Source organism: Xyrauchen texanus, chromosome 1, assembly GCF_025860055.1.
Source record: "Xyrauchen texanus isolate HMW12.3.18 chromosome 1, RBS_HiC_50CHRs, whole genome shotgun sequence".
NCBI lineage: Eukaryota > Metazoa > Chordata > Actinopteri > Cypriniformes > Catostomidae > Xyrauchen > Xyrauchen texanus.
Genome location: NC_068276.1, coordinates 50,721,458 through 50,748,951, shown reverse-complemented (window position 1 = coordinate 50,748,951; position 27,494 = coordinate 50,721,458). Strand labels below are relative to the sequence as shown.

Here is a 27,494-nt window from a genome sequence, read left to right as displayed (position 1 = left end):
TGCGAGTAGCCTACTGTCCATTCTGACTCTCACATCCTGAGCAGCGACAGTGTCATCCGCTCTTCTTATTCTCCGTGTTGAACTTTGAGAAGCGTGTTAAAACAGCAAAGTGACATCTCGTCTCGTTGTTGCCAGTGGCGAGATGACAAGACCACAAACACTCACGAGAGGGATTTGGTAAAAAGCCGGTGATCAGCAGAGGAGACGGGACGTGCACATTACCAGTTTGATTAGAGGACGCATCCCAGTGGTTTCGAGTCTTCGGAGGAAGCGAGAACGATTTCTATTCATTAACAGTCCTACCAGCTCAAATCAGTGCCAAAGGGGACGAGTTGGAAACCGATCGGTGAGGGAGCAGAGGTGGTTGAAGACGATTTTATTTAGAGATTAATGTCTATACACTAACAACGGGTGGGAGAAACCTTTATTACAAGACTTGGATGTCCATCAGTCACCATCACCAAGACAGAACCCATTTGGAAGGTTGGTTGCCACGTGTGTAAGTCTGGTCCATGTTGATTTATGATCATTTTAAAAGGGTAGCCTATATTTTAGGGGCATTGCACAGAGACGCGTGAAACCTTCTTCACAAAGAAACGGCACAATTAAGTTATTCATGATGGCAAACACGAATGTCATGACATTTTGTTGCTTTAATAGTTAAAATGTGGATGAAGAACGTGTGAATGTGTTAAATGCAGCCATGATTGCAAGTTGTTCTTCTTTTATAGCTATAGTAGCCTGAAATACAAAACCAAATTCACAAGGATTAATGGAAAGATGAGAATATGTTAAACGCGCGTGGTGACTCTCATTAATATATAGGCGCGAAAGGGGCCGTTCACACCGAACGCGCTATTTTTCTATTGCTTTTCTGGGTAAACATTCGCTAGGCGGACGCGTTTGGATCGTCGCGTTTTAATAAGAAAGTCAACTTTTATAAATGCGTCTCGAGACACCTGCTTGCGGTTATATTTGCCTTTTTTGTTAACGATATCGGTCTGAACTTTTCCCAACACAAACGTATCGAATCGATCAAGATGTTAAGGTGATTAAGTTGTTTATTTTCCTTGCAGTGGTTTCAGCGGGATAACATTCCATCACCAGCTCTCATTATAATGAAATGCTCGCTGTTTGATTGGAAACTCCCGGACCCGTTTCGGAATAGATACCAGACATGAGCGACTAACACAATCAACATCATACGCCTGCCGATTAACGCACCAATCTCTGCGAGCGACCACCTGTTCCCAGCATAGTAATAAAGTCGCGCGGACCAACCGGTAAACGCTTAACTTTATTGAGAGATTACAAACAAGATAACATGATTGCTAGAAACATGCCTTATGTCTCCAAAATGTTCATCTGATTTATTTATTTGAATTTTGCTCAACACTGTAGGCTACAACTTTGCGCATTGGGCGCATTAGATATGGAAGTACTTGGGTGTTTTGGATATCTAGTAATCTAGATGCAATAGTGCTTTACAATGCAATCGCTCCGTCCCTCAATCCTACTACACTACAACTTCTCTCGCTGAGATTATTCTCCTGTAATCCAGTGCACAATTGAACCTGCGTTACGCAATTGGTAACGCTGGACATGATGTAGTTAGACATACACAACCTGAGTGTGTAAGCAGGGCAAATCTCTCTGAAATTAAGTGACATAGATTATAGAGGAATGGGAAAAAATGTAGGCTTGTGTAGTTCTTCTGCATTTTATGTTGTTGTCAGCTACCGATTTGTGTTGTTGTTGCTCTTATTGAGTGAATAATTGCTCTGCATCATCTTTTTGTGTGTGTTTCACCCAGGAATGTCATTAGTCATAGAACGTTTTCCAGTCATGCTAGATATTTTGTTTTTTATATATATCCATACAGCGCACTGCCAATAATGAACAATCATTAACCAAAACAAATTACCAACACACCCAAACAGGCAGAGAGTTTTGATAAGCAATGATATACTGTATGTCCTTTTGACTGTTGTTTGTCTTAAATGAGCCTTTAGCAATTTCACAAGCTTGAATGTATGCAAGTGTCATTCTATACCATCTTAAAGACCCCACAAAATCATAATTAGAGTTACCATAATTTGAGGCTTTTACTCCATGTCTGCCTCAGAAGACTTGGTATATATTCAACAAGTCCAATTTTACGGTTATTGTGCCATTTTATTGTCATTTTTGGAGCTTGATAGCCCAAAGTTACTTTCAGTGTGGCAAAACGCTTTCTGAATTCTTTTTTCCCTGTATGTATTCATATTGAAAGCATTTTAGGTCATTGTACAAGCTGTCAAGTGTGCTTTTGCTGGGGTGTAATGTAGGCTATTGGCTATTTAACAAAAGGGACAAGCCCTCCTAACGTCCAGTTTTAATAGAAAATATGTAAACAGAGGAAAGAAAATGTGCTTGGCAAACCATTTCACGGGTTCATTAATCTATCTAATGCATGTGGTAAACAAATACTGAACAATTAAAATTCAACCCTATAACACTTGAACTTGGAAAAAGAAGTAAAATCAGGCCTTTTTGCATATGGTATTTTCCAAATGAACAAGGGTTGAAAAGTTCTCAAGCCACTCTGCTAGATATTTGAGTGTGGGCAAGTTTTTTAGGGCCCTGCCAGGAAATGTGTCTTATTTGACCTGTGGGATTGGTGGTTGGAGTGAGCAAAGAGAAGAGGTAACTAAAATAGATGGGTAGAGAAAATTGAGATTGGCTAAGAAAGGTTAATGTTACGGAATCACCTGTTAAAACCGATGCTGACTTTTGTCATTCCAGTTCAAGCAAGAAAAGCCACCAGCAGGTTATATGTGTTGGCAACGATGACAGTGTTGTTCAATTTTATGTTTAGAATAGCAACAGTTGAATTTTATGTTTAGAATGGCAACAGGAGCTCTCAAGTTTATTCAAGGTGGTGATCAAATTTTATAAAATGCTCAGCTCTCTCTGACTCTTGTTAGGTGGAAATGTCATATCTTAAAACCATCTAAATGGGGTCTCCTTTCTAGTTCAAATCAATTATTCTAACAAGTCAAACAAACAAGGAAAAGCAGAGCTGCGTTAGCTCGAATGCAGAGTGGTGGCGTAGTGGGCTAAAGCACATAAATGTTAATCAGAAGGTCGCTGGTTTGATCCCCACAGCCACCACCATTGTGTCCTTGAACAAGGCACTTAACTCCAGGTTGCTCCGGGGGAATTGTCCCTGTAATAAGGGCACTGTAAGTTGTTTGGATAAAAGCGTCTGCCAAATGCATAAATGTAAATGAACGCACGTACAATCGATATCTGAAAGTATTCAAAGGGATTTAATGATATACAGACCCTTTCAGAGGTAAGAGTTACAGTTTTGCAGAGTAGATTAGGCTTCATTCTGGACTAAATCACTCACTGAATTACTATTGCTTGTCCAATTAATACCCCAGCCCTGTAATCAGCCCTCCCTCCTGTGGAATATAGAGTAGATTAACATTACTGATTATAGATGATGGGTGCAGTGGTCTCTTTAGATCATTCATGTCTGCCTCATGTGTAGGGGTATTAAAGAGGTGGTGATGGATGGAGGAGGGGTGCAAGAAGAATTGAGGGATGATCTTTCATTATATGATGAGGGAGAAGATCCCTCACATGTTAGCTGATAAAAAAAGTGCAGAGAAACATCTGCCGGAAAATGGAGAGACTGCGAGAACATGAGAGTAGCATAGAAGATTGAGAATGTGTGGTGTTATAAAGAAATCTTTTTGAGGGTGTGTTTGGAACATATTTTTTTAGGAGGGGCTTTTTTTAGGTCAGATTTCTCCCACAGGCTCTTGATGTTAGATACCGCTTTCAGGCGCTTCTAAGGGGAAAATCTTTTGAATTGAGGACCTACATCTCACTGACAGTCTGGGCTCCAGACTAAAATATTGACTGGGGAACCGACTCCTAAAGCAAAACGGAGGCAAATTACTTTTCTTAAGCCCTATTTGGATGGGATTATTTTTCCAGACATATGCCTGTTACATCATTATAACTGGGGACATATATAATGTTCAACAAGGGAAGTCGGCATGTTGTTTGCGAGAGTTCCAACATCCTAAAATAAAATAAATAATAGTTTAATGAAGAACTAAACCAAAAGACAAACACACAAAGGTGTCGGATAGCTGCCTGTAAATCTCTCTCTCTCCCACTGCAGTCTCCAGTCGGCCTTTATCCCCTCTCTGAGGCTTATGGATCGGTCTTAACGGCGTACCTTGCAAAGATCCAATGTTGCAAACACATGTGTCATGACACTTCCAGGAGTGCCAACACAAATATCTCGTATCATGCACCTGTCATCAACAAGTGCATGGAGAACAAATGAATGGCCACTCTTTGCGATTAATTAACATTTACATTTATGCATTTGGCAGACGCTTTTATCCAAAGCGACTTACAGTGCATTTATTACAGGGACACTCCCCCCGGAGCAACCTGGAGTTAAGTGCCTTACTCAAGGACACAATGGTGGTGGCTGTGGGGATCAAACCAGCAACCTTCTGATTAACAGTTATGTGCTTTAGACCACTACGCCACCGCCACCACCACCACTCCTATTTAATTGCGCTAGCCATCCAGCGCAGTCATGGAATAAGCCCACAATAGGAATAAAATATAATTTCTATGCACAAAGATGTTTTAAATTAAAAATAAATACATACTACTTGTTGAAAAGAATAAGTGTGCTTTTTTATAACACTAAAATGTTTGGAACACTAACACTAGCCCAATTCAATAAAATTTGTGTTAAGCTTACTTTTGAAAAAATGCTGTCAAAAAAAGAACAAATTAATAAAGCATTCAATTAAATTAAATAAAATAAATGACCAAATGAAAAAACAATATTGTTAGGCCTATATAATTGCCTTTTCTTACACAAATTTAAATTAGCTTTACCCTGTTCTGCAGATGAAAAAAGTCGGCTGAATTACATTCTCAGAATGTTCTACAATTTAATTTTTTACTTTTTGTCCAATGCTGAGTTTACTTTCAGAAAACTAGCTTTTGAACATTTTAAAACTTTTAAATATTTTAAATCTAACTCTCTTTACCTCGGATCACATTTGCTGAGCTTCTTCAGAAAATGTAAATTGCATTATGATGCTAAAATTAGGGATACTGGGAGGCGAAAGGTGGACAGTTAGCAATATACACACATTACTGTATGGAAACAGCTTAAGGATAGATTTATTTTGCGATAAACCAAAATGTATGTGGCAAAGTGTTTTTTTAAGCATGACATCATCACGCACACCATTTTTATTGATAAATGGCCATAAATGAACAGGCAGAAGATCGCAAATTTCGCAAACATTTTGTTATGCATTGTCACTTTGTCGATAACAAAACAGCCCAAAAAGTGGATGGAAACCAGGTTACTGTTTCCGATTTCACTATGAGATAAGTCTGGTAATGTTTACTGTCAGTTTACAGGGGATAAGCAATGTCTGTAGAAATGTACTCATTGTCATAATATTGAAATGGAATACTTTTGCAAAAATCTGGTTATTAATTATTAGCATTATAGCTTATTTATGTATTGGGAGATGCTGCAGAATAGAAAGCTGTCTGGAAAAAGTCAATTTGCACAGGATTAATATCTCAGAGAAGCCCTGGTAATTATTACATTAACCCATGTCCCCATATAAAACTAATCCCATCCAAACATTGCTTTAGTTGACAAATTGCCAGAAGTTACCATTTTAAGTGCGATTCAAGTGCTATTTTTACAGTACATATAAGTACTGTAAAAGAAAAAAGAAAATATAAAGTGAAATATGGCAATTTATCACCACCGAGTTATCCAAGGCCAATATACAGTACAGTGAATGTAAGTCTCACAAACCTAAACTACACATCACAGTAACGATTCTTTGTTTCTTTTGGATATGACCAAAAAGCACTTGCGGTTCAGTAAGTATGTCAGTTGGTAGACTTTTTAACAAAATAGTGAGTTTTTGTAAATGTGTGAATCGGACATATGAAGCTTCCAACACAAATATTCGCCAATGGCGATTGTTGCATATTTTTATTTGTGTTGCAGTTTGTGTTGATTTTTTGCTCTGAATATTTCAATGAACAATGCTTTAGAACATTTTCACGTAACTCCTACCATTTCCAGCTTTGTATTACTTTATAAAAACTCATCTTAACAGCCCTTCCTAACTGCCAGATGTCCTCTTATTTATCATAATGAAACAAGATGTTCACAGGCCTTTGCCAAAGTGAATCCAGATGCTATATGGTAGAAACAGCTTCTCAATTTATAAAATTCAGAGGGAGAGAGGTTAGTAAAAGAAATATTAAAAAAGGTATTTCAGGTGTATTATGGGATTTGCAGCCACTGTCCCCTTGAGGACATTTTCATTTGACACTAGCAAGCTGTGACTGAGCTTCTAACCCAACACGCAGACAGCCATGTGAGACTGCAAGGATGAACATTTCTTATGGTTAGATGCCATTTTGCAACCTGCATGTGTGAGGATGTGTATATGTGTGTTAGTGTGAGTGATGTATACCCAACTACTGTTTGCTAATGTCACGCAGACTGTGCAGCTGACAATGCTCAGCATGCCACAGGGCTACTCTGCCTCAGTGCTGCAGGAACCTTCCAGGAACCATCTAGTAGTGACGGCAGGTCCAACAATTTGACTTAAAGAACTCTCAAGCCCCTGAGAGGACTACTCGCTAGTTTTTAAAATGTTGATCTGAAGTGACAGAGTTTTGAAGCTGAAGCTGCCATCTCCTTCCCTGATGGTTTCTGAATGAGCTCATTAATATGTTTTAGATTTTATTAGTAGCTCTCACATTTGTTTCATGAAAACATTCTCATTATTTATTAATATTAACCAGTTGTTCACAACTGGTAGGTTAAAATCCAAAAATGGGTCGCATGTCTGTTCTGATAGGGTTGCAGACAGCATGCAGGGAAAAACAATTCTGAATGCAAATAATAAAATGCTTGATACCATATAATCTTGCGTAGTTAGGACATGAAAATAAATAATAGGCTAATCAAAAGTACAAAACAATGCTTTTCTTAATATATTTTGTTGTTGACATCAAAGGCTGTACATCAAACTATGGTGTTTTGGCACAAATTCCTCTTTCACTTGGTAGAAGCATGCAAAGGTAAGTCAATATACAGGATGCATAAATCAGATGTCTGTTTTTACCTGTTCACCTGTTTAAATATAAGGTGCTAAAACTGAAATGAACAATCTCTACCTATAATGAACAGTATGCACTTTTAATGCAAGCCTACAGAAGGATATTTTAGTCTTTATTCATTATTCTTTATTTCCGTCTGTCTTCTCAGAAGATGTGTTGATACAGCTGTCAATTAGTAGCACAGAGGATATATTATTTAGGCTTGGAAATTAGATTCATCTCTGTATATCAGCGTGCTTGTGTTTTACACTTGTACAGTGTTCAGTGTCTGTCTTGGGCATTATGGTGTCAGAGGTTATGTAAATCTGTTGTTATGTAAACACATGCTGTAGTGGACATGCACTGTATGTGTTATTTCTTTCTGCTTGGCAGTCATTATGTGTGTACATAAGAATGTTTTAACTTATTCAAGTGTGTGCACTCCTTTTAGACTCCTGTGAAATCTCATTGGGTCAAAATGTGATTCAGTGCATATGTTAAAAATCTGGGATTTAAAATCTGATCTAAACATGAAAATAAAACAGTCTCAGGATTCCGAAAAATGTAAAACAATGTAATGTACAATGTAAACTGAATTAGAAATATTTAAAATTCTGTGCTATTTCTAAGTCGCTACTCTATATAATTGTGACACCACTTTGTGACATTGACCGTGAAAGGTCAAATATACGACTTTATACAAAAGGTCAGATTTCCTAGCTTCCACTAAGCAAATAAGATGCTCTTTGGAACGTTCTTAAATTATGCAGGGATAATATGGATCATCAGGTTTTGCACAAATTTGTCTATTCCAGCTTGGGTACATAACAAATACTGCATTCTGAAATGTATCTATATTATTCACTCAAAGTGTTGTAGGGTACAACAAGGCTAAAGAAACACCTTAAGGAAAATTAGCTTTTTTTCAGGTCACAAAGTGTCTCAAGATTCAAGGAATACATTTACAGTATTTTTATTGAACATTGATGGATCAACATAATTTGTGTTAAAAGAAATTACAACAGAAGATTGTTTTGAATATTTTTTTAAAAGGTGTCAAGGGAGCTTTGGGTAGAAGGCTCCCAGGGGGGTAATATTATTATAGTGTAGATACCAATAGGTGCAATAGATATAGGGCACAATTTGTTAACTTATTGAAATACTTTTGAGACACCAAGATGCTTTGTTTTTTGTAACAAATTAAGATAATGCTTATTCAAAATAACCACTTCAGAAAAGGGTGCACAATAACTTGTTCATTTCAAACACATTTAGCATTTTTTTAATAACTCAAGTCAAATCACCTTGAACAAAATTGAAAATGACGAATAAGTATTTTGTTTCAAAATAAATGTGATAATTTCCACAATATTTATTAGCTACATAAATTTACAACATTTAAATATATTAAATAGTAGATTAAATTGCCTCAAAATCAACCTTTAGACATTACATGCAATGATCTCATGGAAGAAGGTAATGTTGCAGTTCACAGTGACAAACAGGTGTTTAGGAAAGTACTGTGGTAGTTTGTAATGTTATAAAAAATAAATAAATAAATAAATAAACTTTTAGTTAGTGGTCTTCGACTTTTGATCCCTTATGCACATATCTATGTAGAAAACGTGTAAAAGTGTTTGTGTGCTTCATTTGCATCTATATTATTTTGGTAAATACATTTGCTGTGTGTATGTTTACAGAATGTGTGTTTGTGTGTATAGACTTAGCTATAGTTTGGGGACAAATTGATAAACAGAAGTGAGTAAAATTGGACAAAATGTCCCTTTGGGAACATTCTGGAATGTCCTCTTTTGGAAAAACAAATTAAATAATTCTGAAAATGTTCTAGGGTTAGGTTTAGGGTGTGGATTAGGGTTAGTTTATTGTAATTATAGTTAGCTTTAGTTAGCTATAGTGTGTGTGTGTGTGTGTGTGTGTGTGTGTGTGTGTGTGTGTGTGTGTGTGTGTGTGTGTGTAGAGAGAGAGAGAGAGAGAGAGAGAATGAGTGTATTAAGGGTTTTCCCAGGGAGGACCTTGATTACAGATTCAAGCACAATGGGTAAAAATAATTTCTTGCTATATATAGTTCTGCCACTTACACAGAAACAGTTTATTTACATCACACAACAGACACATCAATGAGACTCTGACATGAATAAAATAATGTATGTCCTCATATGCTCTGACTGAAAAACACGGCTCTAAATGTATTGGATTTGTTACGCTGGTAATAATATAAAAGGATGTAATGACGATGACATGAACAACCATATGTTATGTTAGAACAAGTTGGAGATCAGCCTATCAAATATTGATGCTAAAATAAATAAAATCTGGAGTATCAGTTGAAGAACTCATGTGATAATTGTCTCAGAGGCAAAAAATACTTATGTGGAAACAGAGTAACAGCTTGTTGCCTTTAACTCCCCCTGGAGCTTTTCAAAATATCAGTGGGATTTCTATTAAAATAATGATTGAATGAGAGCAGGTCATTAAGCTGTGCTTTGTGATTGCTGTTGTGCGAATTATTTACTATGTTAGGTCACTGAGCTAGTCATTTCATTTTTGGTAACTTGCCCTTTCTGTTCATTTGCAGAAACATTTAGGTGAGGATGTGAAGAGGTGTTTTGGGACAGAGGGAGAGAGTGTATGCTTATTTGAAGGGCAATGTGCAGCCTTAACCTTTGCCTTTCCATAGCAAATTATTCAGGGAAACCTACAAAGGCTTTAAACCCTGGCATCTCGGAGCTGTCAGGCACCCTCCTGCTGTTAATTGATGAGATGTATCTGTGTGGAAGTTTTGCCATCAGTGATCTCCTGTGTGCCAACATATTTCGAATGCAGCACTAAATAACACATTTAGCTGCAGGTTTCCAGTGAAATGTTCAGTTGGGGGTGCCAAAAGCGAGTAAAATGGTGTCGTAGACCATCAGACCCGTTTTAATTCAAAATAATTCATTCAAAATAATTCAAACATACCATCCATTGTGGACTAAGTGTATATATGTAGGTCAGTCTGTATTAAACCATTAAAATGTATTGTTTTTCACCCATTATAACCCATTATAATCAATGAAGCTGTCAACAATGGAAGCATCCGTTGCAGTAAACGGTAAACTGATCTCCCGTTCCAGTTTGCGCTGCACGTGCTGGCGCAGCTACTGCCAACAATAACACAAATAAATGGTTTAGAAAGTTTGTGTTTATAAAAAAATAGTGTATTTAACTGCCCCATATCCTTCAATAACAATTCCTTTGCTAAGCTTGAATCATTTTATGACTGATTCACAATCTATCGAACACTAAAACACACTGAAGACACATCCTCATGATGCACATTCATACTCCAAAGCACATTGATACTCTTAAGAGAATTAAGATACAGCACGAAATGATGCACGCCACCTTCAATTGGAAAATTGACCAAATCATAAACAAATTGACCATAAGGGACCATAAGAAGGACATAAGCAAAAGCAACAGTGGACTGAGCAATGATGTTTTGGACTCGGACGCCGGCCAGCTTGCTAACTAACTGGGGCAAGTGGACGGCGCAATGATATTTTGGACTCGGACTCCGACCAGCCTGCTAACTAACCGGGGCATTGAAGTCAGCCAGTAACACTCAGTAACACTGGAGTGGTGGTGGCATAGTGGGCTAAAGCACATAACTGTTATTCAGCAGGTTGCTGATTCGATCCGCCACCACCATTGTGTCCTTGAGCAAGGCACTTAACTCCAGTTTGCTCCGGGGGGATTGTCCCTGTAATAAGTGCACTGTAAGTCACTTTGGATAAAAGCATCTGCCAAATGCGTAAAATGTAAATGTAACACTCGTGATAAACAGTGAATTGCCGGTGCCCTCTGCAGCCAACTTTGTTAGCTTTTCTTATTCAGTTGTCATCTTATTTTGTGCATTGTTTTGTTCTGTAAACTCACTAAGTTTGAAGAATCTGTTAAGTAAAACAGTGGGATTCTCAATCAATAATATTATTTGCTGTGGCAACAATCCAAATACAACCATCTGCTACACCAATGTTAATCATGATTCCACTGTAACAGATTACAGAATTTAGCAAGTTAAGCCATAGTTCATACAATATAATGTAATTACATTACCTGTCATCTTTAGTGTAGATGTCATCTCTGACAATCTTGTAGAGCAATGTAATAACGTTGGATTGCATTAATCTGCATGTTTAAATAAGTCCTCAAAAACAAGAGTAAAAGCTGTATACAAATACACTGTGATGCTCCATGTTTGTTTATGTTTGAGGTAGTCACGTGAAACTACCATGCAGACAGTAATCCGTTACGTCACCGTTTGGCAGTCAGGTCAGTGGAAAAGCACGGCCTGTTTACGATTGCTCCGAACGTGAACCAGCAGAGCACAGGCTCGGCACGAGAACCATTGCAATTTCGGTGGAAAAGGGCTATCTGTGTTTACAAACTGAGCCAAGGATGCGATAATGTAATGTAGGTGTTGATGTTGTTGCTGTAGAGGCAGTCATGAATTAGTGAGTACCATTTGTGACATCACAATATTACGGAAGTAGAGAACGAGGTGTTTTGGCCGTTTGGTTTCAATACTGTAAATGCTTTTATTGCATTGGGGATTATGTTTTGAGGTCTGAAATTTACAGTAGGTTTTTATAGTAAAAATACCACTTATATATCAAAATAACAAGGAATATTTGATTCCTCATAACATGACCCCTTTAAACGAGTCATTGAATGTACATGTAATTAAAATAGCGAATAGTATATAATTCATTATATTTATTTTAAGGTTAGAACATTACATAAAGTCCAAGAGGGCACTTATAAATAATTTAGGACATAAAAATGAGTAAATATAATTTTTAATATGAAATAATTTTATAATAAATAATTTAGATCACAGAGGATCAACTGACAAAAAAAGTTGAGAACCACTGATCCGGAGGTAGAAACTGTTTTGTTGACCTAGGATTTGAACTCTTTGAGTTGTACTGAATTATAATGAGATTGGGCAGGTTTACCTTAGCTACATTTGGCACCTATTCTCCCCATCACTTACATTTTTACACCCCAAGTCTCTTTTTTAGCTCTCACTCTCTCACTTTTTTTTTTTTTTTTTTACACTATTGCTGTTATCTCACCACTCTTAGCTCATGGCGCCCTCTTTCCACCTGTCTCATAATGCAATTCTTGAAACTTTTTCTTAGATCTTTCTCACCAAGTCTGCAATTCTCTATTAGTGATGCTGTATGTTGAAATTTATAAGCACAATGGTTAATCAATCTAGTAAAATGCCTTCAGGGCTGCATCTCCCATTAGCTAGAGCCTTAAGACTGGGACAGATAAATTATCTTATCGGCCGTGAATATTGCAGGTTGCTGCAGGAATAATGAGCTTGCAGCAGAAGTGATTGAACCATTCACTTGATGATTAGTCCCAATGCAATCTGTAAAATCAATTCAAATTCTGTCTTCATTTACTTACGCTTATGCCATTCTAAACTGGCATTGTTTTCTTTCTTATATGAAACACAAAAGAAGAAGTTTAGCAAAAAGTCCTGGCAGGGTTTTGACACTGTTTTTGTAACTGATTAATATTCAATGTTCCTTATAGGATATATGATTTAAGTGCTCTGTTTATCAAGCCTAAAAGTCTTTTCAGAAATAAATACTGCCAGAGCAAATTAATAAAAATGAAAGTTAGACCCACAATGGGCATATGCAGTTTGATAGATTGCAGAAGCAAATTAGTATCCGTTATTTGGGATATTAGTAAATCATGGCCAGTATCATAAAGATATGCTGTTGGTGAATATATTTGTATATATGTTTTTTATTTTTTATTTTGTGTAAAAATAAAATCAGAAACAAATCTGTACGACAAATCTTGTGAGAAAGTGTGGATTGGATTATGTATACTGTATATATTTTTTTAATTTGTTGACAGTTTGAGGCATTCTAAATGCACTTTCAGGCAAGTTTTTGAGTTCTAGATGAAAGGCTGCTGATGTAATATTAGCTAATACACTGAGGTTTTTGATGTAACAATTGGTTTCCAATGACAAGGGCACATACATACTGACTCTCTCTCACCCACACAAATACTCTCTCCTGCTGAGCAGCCAGCTGCTTGTTTTGTGAGTAGCGAGCTGCATGGTTCTGAGCTTGCTGTTCCTGTCTAAACAGACTTACAATTCAGCTACCGCTGAAGGTCACCATGGTGAAATTCACAATATTCACTCTTCTTGCATCAGTCTGGGTCGAGGTAAAAAAGCTTGACCCGCTCCTACTGCTGATATGTTCACTGCTGAAATGTGCAGGAGAACCAAATCACTGTATGCTGTCTAAATCAATTTTGCACTAGTTTTTTATTGGGTTTCTATGGACACATGTCAGATGGACATCTTTGGCCATTGCATCATGTCTCACAATTTTCAGGGTCTCGCTTCATTTGTGTTGCATTTTGAAAGGAATAGTTCACCTAAACATTTAAATGTTGCATCATTTACTTCTTTCTAAAACCTGTTTGACCTTTTTTATATGAGAAACACAAAAGGAAAAAAAAATAGTCCGTCTTATTAAAGCGATAGTTCCAACTATAAGAATTCTCTCATCATTTTCCCACCCTGATTCCATCTCAGATGTGGGACAAAGATTTTTAGAATAATATCTCAGCTCTGTAGGTCCATACAATGCTAGTGAATGGTGACCAGAACTCAGAAGGTCCTAAACTCATAAAGGCAGTATAAAAGTAATCCAGAAGACCCCAGTGGTTAAATCCATGTCTTCAGAAGATATATGATAAGTGTGGTGGAGAAACAATTCAATATTTAAGTCATTTTTTTTTACTATAAATCTCCACGTGGCGGAATGTGAAAGTGATAGTGTAGATTTACAGTAAAAAAGGACTTAAATATTTATCTGATTCTTTCCCTCACCTATCATATCGCTTCAGACGATATGGATTTAACCACTGGAGTTGTATGGATTACTGTTCACTATTCACTTGCATTGTAAGGACCAACAGAGGTGAAATTTAAAAAACTAAACAGTTTTTGGTGTTGTTACAGCATTTCAGTCAGTGTGAAAGGTATTTAAGTCAATCAATTATTGTTTTGTTATAATCGATCATTGCTCATCATTGTATCTTTCTTTTAATTTTTGGATCTATCTGTCTCTTCCTTTTCATTCACACTTTCTGTTTTTCATTTTCATCACAATTCTTTTTTCTGCATGCTCTTGTTCTCTGTATATACATTTCAACCTTGTTTCATATCCCAGGGTGACCTTTTTCCTTCTCTTGCCCTTTTCACAGTCTTTCTCTCGCTATCTGTCTCACGCTGTATTTTCATGTAGGTTGATCTAGTTTGCACTGCAGTGCAGTCATCCATGCTCATCCATGAGCTGACATGCTCTGAGGGCTTCGTCAGCATAACACACACAGGTGTATGCACACAAACACAAATATGCACACAGTTCCATTCACCGTTATATCTGCAATTTTTTATCACTCATTTACAGTGAGAATGAAAGTCATGACCAAATAGGCATTTATCTCTTGTCCAGTCTTAAGTGTAATTGTTGCAGTTCCCACAACAATTAACAGCAAGCATTTTCATCTAATTAACATGCATGGCCACAACACCAGCACAAGACAATCATTCACCATCATCATTGGCTGCCAGGCATGCAATTAGCTAATTATGAAATATAATAGCCTGGTGTCTCTTAGTGCATCTGGCTGCGTGAATGATGGGGTGATTCTTCCATCGTGAGTTTTAGAGGGGTACACAACAAGCTACAGATTGGTTACATTTGATCTCTGTCTCCCATAAATCTCTATTATGGATGTATTTCTCTCTGCCCAATTGAGTTTGTCTAGACGTCAGCAGGGATCACAGTCAGAAACTGGACATCAGTGTACTGTATGTTGTGTTTTGGATGCTGTTGTGGTAATGTCCCCACTAGTGATGTTTTGTTCATGGAATATCATTAGTTGTCTGAGATGTCTCATTTATGAAAGAATGAATGTACTGGTATACTCGCCATTAACGAACAAGATGAATGAATCACAGTCATCTGTTGACTGACTTACAAGAGGAGGCATGTCGTTCGGTCAGTTCGTCATGTGAGTCAGTTGCATTCAGTAAAGAGAGAGAGTGGTGAAATGCAAAACATAATCCCAAATTTAGAGTGTGTAAATAGGATTGAAGACCATACAGTTGAAACGGCATTAATTTCGAATGGAAATGTTGTGCTTTTCTTGATAAAAGTGAAGCCTAGCATTTCACAATATTGTATATGCTTTCTTGTAATTTGTGGCGAAAATGGATATAGTGCCTTCGTACATTTGTAGACATTCAAATTCCATTTATGTTGCTTTGTCCTGCTTTTAAAGACTAACTTTAGTGTGAGCCAATAGCATTTAACAGCAGGCTGTGAAGGTGCATATCATTGGTTTGACCCACTGAATGAATACACCCCTTCACTGAACTAGGTGGTCACTGAACGAGACAAGACATCTCCCCTACATCCGAAACTGTGTACTGTATTTGATGAAGTACGCACTTATCTGCCGGCAAAACAGTATGTTCTTTTAGGTATGCATGTATGAATAGAGTAGTATGAATAGATTTCTGACATACTTCATCCTGGGACGTGGGCATTGTCTCGTGTTCCGAATATATGACGTATGAACAACAACCGCTAAAACTGTCTGCTCTGGTTTTGTTAAACAAGCACCATTTACGCACAAGGAACAAATATCTTGGAATTCTAAACGTCTAGGTTATGGATGTAACCTCCGTTCCCTGATGGAGGAAACGAGACGTTGTGTCGAAGAAGCGACACTAGGGATCTCTCTTGAGAGCCTTTTGCATCTCTGATCTATGAGAAAAGGCCAATGAGAAATTGGCAGACAGAATTTGCATGTCCCGCCCCCAGACATACGGGTATAAAGGGAGGGAAATGCATCTGTTGCATTCAGGATTTTTCTGAGAGGCCGACAATGAGGTTCGGCCACAACAATGGCTCGGTTCAGCGACAGGGTCGGGAGGACACAATGTCTCATTCCCTCCATCAGGGAACGGAGGTTACATCCGTAACCTAGACGTTCCCCGTCTGTCGCTCACCTCGACGTTGTGTCGAAGAAGCAACACTAGGGGTCCAATATAAATCACGGCATGCTTTGAGCCGTGTACATGTACTGCTGACACAGGAGCGGGCAGGTATTTTACGTGCCAAAGCGACCAGCTGTGCCAGGCTGCATGTACCCTTCCCCAACGCCCCATAAAATCGTCAAATCGACAGGGGGAACAAGGCGACGTGCAAGCATGGGAGCAGGCCACGCCTTTTCTCTATATATTTTTCTTGCATTGAGTTAAAGTGGCTGGGACCATCTTAACGCTATCATACGCACTCAGGGAAGGCGATCTTTCCCAGTTTTCCTATTCTTTCAGGGGGAAAGACCCTGCGGAGACCACACCTGCCCAGACTGGGGGAGGTAAAGAGTGGTGAAATACATCACATTGGCTTTTAGGTCACATGTGGAGAATGGCGTGGTGGTAGATCCTACCTCATTGGGAGAGAGGAGTTGCCACAAACACGGTGACAGGTGGTCCATGAGGACTGCCCAAGGGAGACGCGGGTCCGCTCGAAAGTGGGCCAATAGGGAGCCACTAGAATTACTTGTTTCCCGTCCTCCCTGACCTTGCACAGCACCAAACTGAATTGCATAACCGAGTCGAATGGTCCTTGCCAGCCAGTGTGATGAATTGGGAAGCAAGAGCCATGCGTCCAAGCTCTGTGCCAGGGGCACTAAGGGGACGATTATTTTTGACGTACCCGGCGGGGCTTCGCAGCGGGGCGGAGTAGGTAAATGTGGCGTCGGGAGGCAAAAATGCGTCCTGAGGCTCTGGTGCTGAGAGAAGGCTCGAAGCACTTACCTTGCTCCGCATACCCGGCGGGGGGCAGGTTAGTGTCTGAGGAGGAGGTCCTACGGAGGCGTCCACTACACTTGTCAGAACCGGCCAGCCGGGGGTTGAGGTGTAGCGGCAGAGTGCCGTGAGAACGACCTTTGCGGGTCAGGTGACCCAGTGACAAAGGGAATTGCTCTTTTATTGAGAATGTGGGTACCGCAGCCCGAAGGGGGTGTGGCAAAGTAAGTAAACTTATCTGAAAATTCTCTGAAGAACAAGTTCTTAGATTCTGATGTCACTGTAAAAAGTGCATTGTAAAAAAATGCTTATGATTAATTTATTCTGTGTGTGAAAACGTGTGGATTTTTTAGATAAAGTGAGTAATATTCAGCTGCTCACATTATCTCAATATGGCGACATTCTCCTAGACTGATATGACTGGAGTCTTCATTTAAGAAGTGTACATTATTTTATGTACATAAACAAATTTTTTTAAATACTATTATAATATTACTATTTCTTTCATTTTAAAAGTTTAGCAATTAGCTAAATATTACTGAGTGTACCTTTTAAGCCAGTAAAGCTTTTTTGGTCAACCAGCTTCTTCACAAAGACCATGATGGTTGACCAGCCTTTTTCACTGGTGAATAACATGACTATGCTGACCTACCATCTAGACCAGCACCAAACCAGCACTAACCAGCTTGAACCAAATTAGAAATTCATGGTTGTCTAAGCTGGTCTTTGATGCTTTTCAGAGGCAAATAAAAAACAGTATACATTTGAGTAATGTTTGGCTCCTTTGTTATTTTATATAGCTGATGTTTTCTGATAACCCTTGGGTGTGAATTTGAGCGTTGCTTACACTGAAGAGACTGTGCAAAGCAAAAGGTAAATTATTTTTTGTTTATTATATTTGAAAACAAATGATAAACAGCTTGTAGAAATAATATACTTCAGCACTACCTATCAGACATAATTCCAATAATGTCAACAAATATGAATATATTACAGTAGTGAGCTTGACAACACAATACATTTCAGTTAACACAAACAATTGCCTTTCGTACACAATATTTCGTTTTGACATTTTTACGTAGTGTTTCTCAGTGTCTCACTGAGAAACTGTCCAACAGTTGGACAGTTTAGAAAAGGTGCACTGGCTAGCCGGCAGATCCTGGATGTGAATGTGAGCCAGCTGGTGAGAGGCAGGTTTAACTGAGTGTACTGTCAGAGGCTGTTCCTGGTTCAGCGCAAACTGTGATGGTGTAGGACACGTGTGACCTCAGCAGCCTCTGACAGTTGTCAGGCTTTTATGGAGGAAAATGCAGGAAATGCAGGTTGAGGAGAAAGGAGATCTCAGAGGGCAGACATGATGGGTAAAATAATAAAACAGATCAGCCATACAACACATCCTGCCCCGGTGCGAATCAAGGTCCTGCATCCCGTCTGCTTGTCGCAACACCGGCTCCGCCACAGCCCGCCCCAGTAGGCTGGCCCCGGTGTGGAGCCACCTGCAGAAAGCAGACGCCACCCGTCTCACGGCCGGTTGCCAAGAACCCAAGAAAGGCTTCAAAGCGCCCCTGAGACGGGCGACCCAGGGAGCCAGGATCCCGCTGCATAGGAGCTGGTAAGCCGACAACTCCATTCCCTGGTGGAGGGCCATGGATTTCGTGGTTCATGTTGGTACCCAAATTTTGGTTTCCTCACTTCCTGGGTCACACATTCGGTGTCTACAGCCGTTGTTATCATGACCGCCGGACACCATTCCTTTATGTCAGGTACAGCACTGTGGAGGTGGGTCTCCCGCGCACCCCACTGTGGCACAATCAAGCCCACGACAGGATAGTCGCGACAGGCCGTGAGGGCAATTGCCTCCTCTCCCATCCCAGACCGCTCCTATGGTGGGTATATGGAGCCAGGTAAGTGCTTCAATGTCCCCGAACTCAGGACAGCCACCAGTGGCGCCTCAGACTCTGCTCCGCTGTGAGGCCCCACCCACTGCATTCCCATTGGCCTCCCAAGGGCGACCCCTAGTGTCACTACATCGACACAACATCTCATTCCTTACATCAGGGAATGGAGGTTACAAAAGTAACCAGGACGTTTTAAAGAGATAGTTCCCTAATAAATAGTCTGTCATAATTTACTCACCCTCATGTTGTTTCAAGTATGACTTTCTTTCTTTTGTGAAACACAAAAGGAGATGTTAGGCAGAATATTAGTCACTTTTCACTGTCATTGGATCTGTATTTGCCCTTACAATGAAAATGAATCATAACTAAGACTAACAGTCTGCCTATTAAAATCTCCTATTGTGTTCCAGGGAAGAAAGTATGTCATGAAAAGCCCTTTAATGTTATTAGTTTCTCAATTCCAGTAAATACCAGGCAAATCACTGTAAATGTTATACCCTCATTACATTATATAATGCATTTAGCAGTGAATCAAACAGATCTCTCAATGAGTGCATATTTCCCTCATAAACTAAAAAAAATAGTTGGAATGGAATCTCCGTGCTGAAAAACCATCTTAACCAGCATGCAGTTCTTCAGTACAACGATATAACTCACTGCTTAATTACCATAATACGATGCATCATTGGAAAATTAGGTAGTCACGATTGTTTCCCAAAATCATTGTATTTATGTCGTACATCCATCATTCGAACCATGTTGGTTCAACAAGATAGAGCTGTTGTTAATGATGTTATACAGGAGTGGAGTAATAACTTCTGTGGATTTTAAATTATAATAGCTCATTTACACGTACACCAGAAAGCTGTTTGGTGCCCGAATGCTTCTGAAGACACAAAATGGCATGCACTGTGTAATGCGACAGATTTAATGCGATAGGTTTCCCCACTACATTAGACTTCTGGTTTCCCCAATGCACTTGAGCACAAACGCACATGTGTATTCTTCAAAAACATATAAGAATCAGAATCAGAATGAGCTTTATTGCCAAGTATGCTTACACATACAAGGAACTTGTCTTGGTAACAGAAGCTTCCAGTGCACAAACAATACAGCAAAACATTTAAGATAATAATAAAAATAGAATAAAAATAAAAAGTGAATAGAAAATAAAGTATACATAGGAATACACAATAGGACAACACACACACACACACACACACACACACACACACACACACACACACACACACACACACACACACACACACACACACACACATGTTGTGTTTCCATGTTTTATGGGGACTTTCCATAGACATAATGGTTTTTATACTGTACAAACTTTATATTCTATCCCCTAAACCTAACCCTACCCCTAAACCTAACCCTCACAGAAAACTTTCTGCATTTTTACATTTTCAAAAAACATAATTTAGTATGATTTATAAGCTGTTTTCCTCATGGGGACCGACAAAATGTCCCCACAAGGTCAAAAATTTCGGGTTTTACTATCCTTATGGGGACATTTGGTCCCCACAAAGTGATAAATACACGCTCACACACACACACACACACACACACACACACACACACACACACACACACACAAACTGTTCCTGTGCCTGACGGTTCTGGTGCTCAGTGCTCTGTAGAGCCTGCCAAAAGGCAACAGTTCAAAAAGGTAGTGGGCTGGGTGAGTGGGGTCCAGAGTGATAAGAATGTCACTTATGCATTTGCATGGAAAAATAAGTATGTGTTAAAGCACTTTCTCTGAACAGCCATTAATCCCTTAAATTGCATTTACATGAGGTTTCAGAACACCGCTTTCAGCAAAATCCCGGAGTTAGCTGTATTCTTAAGTGCATGTAAACATAGTCAAGGTCTTAACAGAATGAAATATATACAGTATGTGGAATAAAAGACACAGAAGCCTCAGTGAACACATGCAGCAAACTAACAAGTACATAACTATGCTTCTAACCACTGGTATAGAGCTGTACGGTTTCAGGAAACACCAAATCTTTGAAATACACAGTATTTTGTTAACGATGGAACTAGCGACCATAGTTCGCTAACTATGCTTCTGGGAAATGCACTGCATTATACACTTTTGATAATGCTAGATAAGGAAGTCTGGCTAGTCAAAAAGACTTGTTGGAACACCAGCACACCAACATCCCATGTTGTGGACCAGCAATCAAAACAAAACACATGCTTTCCAGCTATGCTGTTTTTCAGCAGGGTCAGGCAAGTCTTATACTTTGCTCTGTATTATAATCCACACTCCACCCATCTGTCCTCATCATTACATAAAAACTATCCAGCATGTGCCTCCCTCTTTGAGTTAAACCTCAGCCTCTCCATTGGAGAACTCTGAACCAAAAACAGCAGTAGGATCTAAATATTGCTATGGGATAGAATGCAGAACACCCATGGACAGGCTTGGAATATCATAAATGTGAATCAAAGGCCAGGCTCTGGCTGAGCAAACATTGAAAACACTGGGTGCTATATTTGGCCTCCTCGGACAGCAGCTAGTAATGTATACTTAATTTTCTAGAAAGATAGAGAAATATGTCAGCACTGACTGCATTTACATACTGTGTCTGTGAAGATATTTTTTTTTAAAGATTGAGAAATTAAAAGTGTGTTCAACTCCCTAATGTTTTTAGTAAAGAGGTAAATCTGCGTACATGCCCCCCCAAACAGCCATGTGTGTGTGTGTCAAGGGCAGACATGTGTTGGGGTGGGTGGTAATGAGGCATACCTTTAAGAAGATGTCAACCCTTTGATAGTGAGGTGCACAGAAGCATGCGGTATTCAAACACACACACACAACTGCAGGAACACAAATTACATGTCCATGGATTTGCATACAAACAGAAGATATAAATTCTGCTGCAGTTTTTACCATTTTGTAAAAAATTGATTGATGTGGACAAATGTCAAAATCAATGGTTTTGTGAGAGAGAATGATGATGCTACACATTTAGTACTTCTAAACCTTACAATGACCCAAGGATTCACTTTACCTAAGTATTAATATTATTATTGCTCATACTCATTGTACGAGTTTGTTCCAATCCCCTTAACCTTAGTATTAAACTTCAATGCACAAGTCTTCCAATGTTTACACTATGAAGATGAATTATACCCCAAATTGTGTGTGGCCTTTTTTGGAGGAGAGGCACTTTATTGCTTTTCTCAATGATTGGACTTACAATTTTTGCCTGGCCTTAAAAAGAAAAAGAAATTGTGTTTTATAGTTTTATACTGGCAAGTACTTCTCCCATTTTCTGAAGAAATGGAAACATTTTGTTTAAAGTGCTATGACTGTTCACTGTGCAAGTGAGTTATGATGTATTGCTCACACATTGAGCGTGACCACACACACTTCATCTAGCTGATTCTGGGAGTGAAACATTATTACAGACATACACATATCAACCAGAGACACATGGTCATATCATGTAACAATATCCATCACATTGTATTAACACATAAGCACACATTTATTTTTGCAATTCTAGCTACATACTCCCTTATACACAAATCTGAATGTTCAATACATCAAATATTGCATACACAGTGCTTTATGGAATACATGCGAGTCTCTCAAGGGCCATGTGTAATGTTGAATGTAAAGTCATTGTTAGCATACAAGAGACTCCACAGTGGAAACACAGGGAATAAATCAAACACGTTGAAGGAGACACTGAACCTGGGTGCTTAGAGACTCTGGCAGTATCAATGGTGGGCATGTTTTTGACCCAGACAAAACGGAATAGAATATGACATGATTTATGTTACATCTGTTATAGGTCAGAGAACTGTAGTTTATCACATTTGTTCTGTTAGTGATGTTTGATCGCAGCTAGAGTAGTGAATTTATGTGTGTTTGTGCTCATGTATGTACAGCTAAAGTATGGTACTAAACTACAGTGCTGTAGGTGATTATTGATGACAGAAGTAGAATCAATAAAAGACTTCATGCTGAGAAGAACAAAAGTTGCATGTACAGCATGGTTGGACTTTATCAATATTAACATAATTATATCAATCATTTTTGGTGAACCCGAGTCATCTATAAGGCTCTATTTACTTTTCTTCCAAGTACAAAGCCTGCAAGACCTCTTTAATTGATCTCTGGTGTTAGTGTGTGTGTACATGTGTGTGTTTCCTGAGTCAGCATCATTATGCTATCAGCATTGGAATGCTCAGGAATAGCAGTGCTCTCTATTCAAATCATATCTCTTGCTCACACAGTGTGACTTGAGTCTACAAGCCCATAAACACGATAAGACATCTCCACCTCCACACACACACACACACACACACACACACACACACACACACACACACACACACACACACACACACACACACACACACACACACACACACATGTTGGTCTACCTATCATTATGAGGACTTTCCATAGACATAATGACTTTTATACTGTATAAACTATAGATTCTATCCTCTAAACCTAACACAACCCCTAAACCTAACCCTCACAGAAAACCTTCTGCATTTTTACATTTTCAATAAAACATTGTTTAGTATGATTTTTAAGCGATTTGAATTATGGGGACACTATAAATGTCCTCATAAATCACATTTATAGCATAATAACCTTGTAATTACCAGTTTTTTAACCTAAAAAATTGTCCTTGTAAATCACAAAAACACGCACACACACACACACACACACACACACACACACACACACACACACACACACACACACACACACACACACACACACACACACACACAGACACAGACACAGAATAGCCAGTCCATTAGATTAATAACACAGTGATCACAATGCACTGATGACATCATTGCTGATCTAGCAGCACATGTCTGTGTATATGTGTGGATGTGTAGATGTCATAGAATATATTCATTGATTATGCTAGTATTGTTTTATAATCCACATATAGTTTTATTCACATGTTACGACATAATTTATTTCCTGTTGTAAATAGGATAGTTCTGACCCTGAATTCTGGCATAGCACATTCTCTACTAATGCTGTTTAAAATTGTGGTTGTTCTGTGAAGTCATATCTGTTATGACATTTATTTCTACCAATGCATATTGAAGACAATTATGTATTAACCCTCTGGGGTGTGAGGGTGTTTTGGGCCCTTGAGAAGTTTTGACATGCCTTGACATTTGTGCTTTTTTCAGTTGCTTAAAAAAAACATTAATGTCTAAAGTCTGATAACACTGTATTCAGCACAAACTGGGCTACAATAATATGTGAGGAACATGTGTGTACATGTTTGTATTTTTGAAAAATAACGTTTATTCATGGTTTTTGAAAAAACTAAATGTTTAAGTCATTGAAATAAAGCCATATAACACATACTAAACATTTGTCCACAAGCCTTTTGAGAACTGGATCTTGTAGCATATAGTTTTTGCTACAAAATGATGTGAAAACCATCCTGATCACATTTATTTATTGAAAACAATATAGTACTTTAACTTTTGTAAGACACCTTTAGTGTTAGAAATTCACCTCAGGAGAAAAAAGACCCATCCCCTGGGTCTATCAATAAGGAATGTGACAGAACGAGAATGAATGTGAGGAGACTTAATGATCCAAATCAAGTTTTAAGTTAAAAGAAGTAATCTGACTATACATTTTCTTTACATAAAGACTTAACATAATTTTAGACCTACACTACCGTTTAAAAGAAGTCTCTTCTGCTCACCAAGACTGTATTTATTTGATCCAAAGTAAAAAACATTGTGTGAACTCATTTTACAATTTAAAAGAACAGTTTTCTATTTTAATATATTGTAAAATGCAATTTGTGATCAAAGCTGAATTTTCAGCATCATTACTGCAGTCTTCAGTGTCACATGATCCTTCAGAAATCATTATAAGATGCTGATTTTCTAATATGGGCATATTTAAAGTGCATTTGACTCATTTAACATGAACACATATTTGCAACCACAAGCTTTGTTGATGATAATGAGGCAGCATAAACACTAGTTAAAATATAATCTAAACATTCATATTATTTTTATATCATATTACATATCATATTTATATCATACAGCATACAATTTAAATACCTGCTTTAGCCGAAACAGCATTTACATGTAACTAAAACTTGCTTATTAGGACATATTTCAAATTTCAATAATCTGAATCCTGGCTGGCAAGTCTGGAAACAGTCCCAGTAGTAAAATATGTAAATGTTTATATAAAATAGCATGTCAACTAATGAAAACTAAATGACTTACTCGTCATTTAGTCCCGCTCTTCTTCTGAGGAACATTTTAACTCTATCCAGGAGTTTTCTCACTTGTGTATCGTGCTGTCTTTTAAACGTGCAGAAAAGTGAACGAACTTTGTTTTTAAGGCACAGTCGGGGGCGTTTACCATTTGCTTTGATCGCCTCAGCACATTAGCACATATTGTTAAAGAGCTAAACCTAGCAAAAAATTGCTAGTGGATTTTTAATATCTTGTAGGAGGCCTATAAGTTTTTCTTGTCATGTTTTCATCAACAGTAAGAATTAAAACCATTTGATTATCGACATGATGTATCTTTTTCATCTCATTTTCGTTGACTAAATAAAAAAAAAATTAAAAAAACCTTTAACACTTGCGATTAAGGCTGCACCAAAGACCATTTTAGAATGGTCAAATGTTAGATCCTCAACTTGTAACTTCATAGGAGTTTTCTATAGTGGATCAGGCATATTATTTTAGCCTTTTTCGCTTTAACCTTCTCATTGTATTTTCAGACTCTTCATATAAATAAAATGCAAGCTAGTGGAAAGCTGAGAAATGTTTCTCTTCTTCTCTGACTCAGTCTCTCTCCATCTCTCTCTGCTTCTCCTCAGGTGGTGTGTAGTTCAACAAGACTAGCACAAATCATCAGAGACCGGCCATGCCTTTATCCTTTAGTCTATCCCACCTTTCCCCCATTTCCTTCATTCACCTGTTCCTCCCACTTGTCCTCCTCCTTTCTTTCTCCATCCCTTCTGAAGCTGATGATGCACCCCAAATCCCCTCCAACTGTTCCCAAAGTGAAGTTTGTGCAGATGGGATCCTTTTGCCTGTTTGGAATCCCCAGAATCCTTCAGTTGCTGACAAAGTAGCCCGTGCCATTGTGTACCTGGTGGCACTTGTCTACATGTTCTTAGGCATGTCGATCATTGCTGACCGCTTCATGACTGCTATTGAAGTTATAACTTCTCAAGAAAAGGAGATCATTACAAAGAGACCAAATGGGGAAACGTTCACAACTACAGTGCGTATTTGGAACGAGACTGTCTCCAATCTAACCCTCATGGCTTTGGGTTCCTCGGCACCTGAGATCTTGCTTTCAGTCATAGAGGTCTGTGGACATCAGTTTGAAGCTGGATCTCTTGGTCCCAGCACCATCGTGGGCAGTGCTGCCTTCAACATGTTTGTTATCATTGCCATCTGTGTCTATGTTGTACCTGAGGGTGAAACACGCAAGGTCAAACATCTTCGAGTTTTTTTCGTGACGGCGGCGTGGAGCATATTCGCTTACATCTGGCTCTATCTCATCCTCGCTGTGTTTTCACCTGGTGAGGTGGAAGTGTGGGAGGCAGTGTTGACATTCCTCTTCTTCCCTCTCTGCGTGGTCCAGGCCTGGATAGCTGACCGTCGTTTGCTTATTTACAAGTATGTCCGCAAACGTTACAGAGCCGATAAGGGTCGTGGAATCATTGTTTCCGAGGCCGCGGAGGAGCTTGGCAAAGACGAGGGATTTACGAAGATGGACATGCTGGAAATTGATGTAATGGCGACACATCTGAATGGAGTCCATGGCGTGGAAGGTGGTCATGGTGGACGGGACCAAGAAGAGGAGGCCAGGAGAGAAATGGCAAGAACTCTGAAGGAACTGAAGCAGAGACATCCTGACAAGGACATGGAGCAGCTCATAGAAATGGCCAATTATCAGGTACATAAAGACGATCTACAGATATGTTTTAACATTTCACAAAACAACATGAGATTATAGGGATAATTGTGATGTGGGTATGTGGAGGATTACCATTTGTGTATATCTGGGTTTATAATTATTGTGTAGATCAGGGGGTAGAGTTCTGCACAAGCATTCATTTAAAGTTGAACCCAACCCACACCTGAGACTGTGTAACATGACCCGACCCAACTGGTACTGTCACATTTTAAGCCCAAACCTGACCAAAAACTCTCTTTATAATTTCTTATTCATTGAATTGAATTGAAAAATGTTTCTCTTCAGTTTTAAACATCTAACATTACTCCAATAGTGGGTGGGGGGAAAATACTGTCAAATTAACACAAAATATTTTCAACTTATTGTCTTTATCAGATCAATTGTCTTTATCAGAAAAAAACGATTTTACTCACACATTATAGATGGGTCTAAATATAGCTCCCCTTGCACAGGGATTGTCATGTTTGCAGGTCCTTGGCATCATAAAGTTTGAAAAACC

The 27,494-nt window shown here is 38.6% G+C and overlaps 1 protein-coding gene across 1 annotated transcript in view; it reads left to right on the top strand.

Annotated features, from left to right (window-relative positions):
- The first annotated feature begins 368 nt into the window (after positions 1 to 368).
- Positions 369 to 27,494, top strand: part of LOC127647649 (sodium/calcium exchanger 1-like) — a 76,507-nt gene continuing 49,381 nt past the window's right edge. The window contains exons 1-2 of the mRNA XM_052132036.1: positions 369 to 483; positions 25,884 to 26,974. Coding sequence (XP_051987996.1) covers positions 25,931 to 26,974 — 1,044 coding nt within the window. The 5' untranslated portion in view covers positions 369 to 483; positions 25,884 to 25,930. The remainder of the gene's footprint in view (positions 484 to 25,883; positions 26,975 to 27,494) is intronic.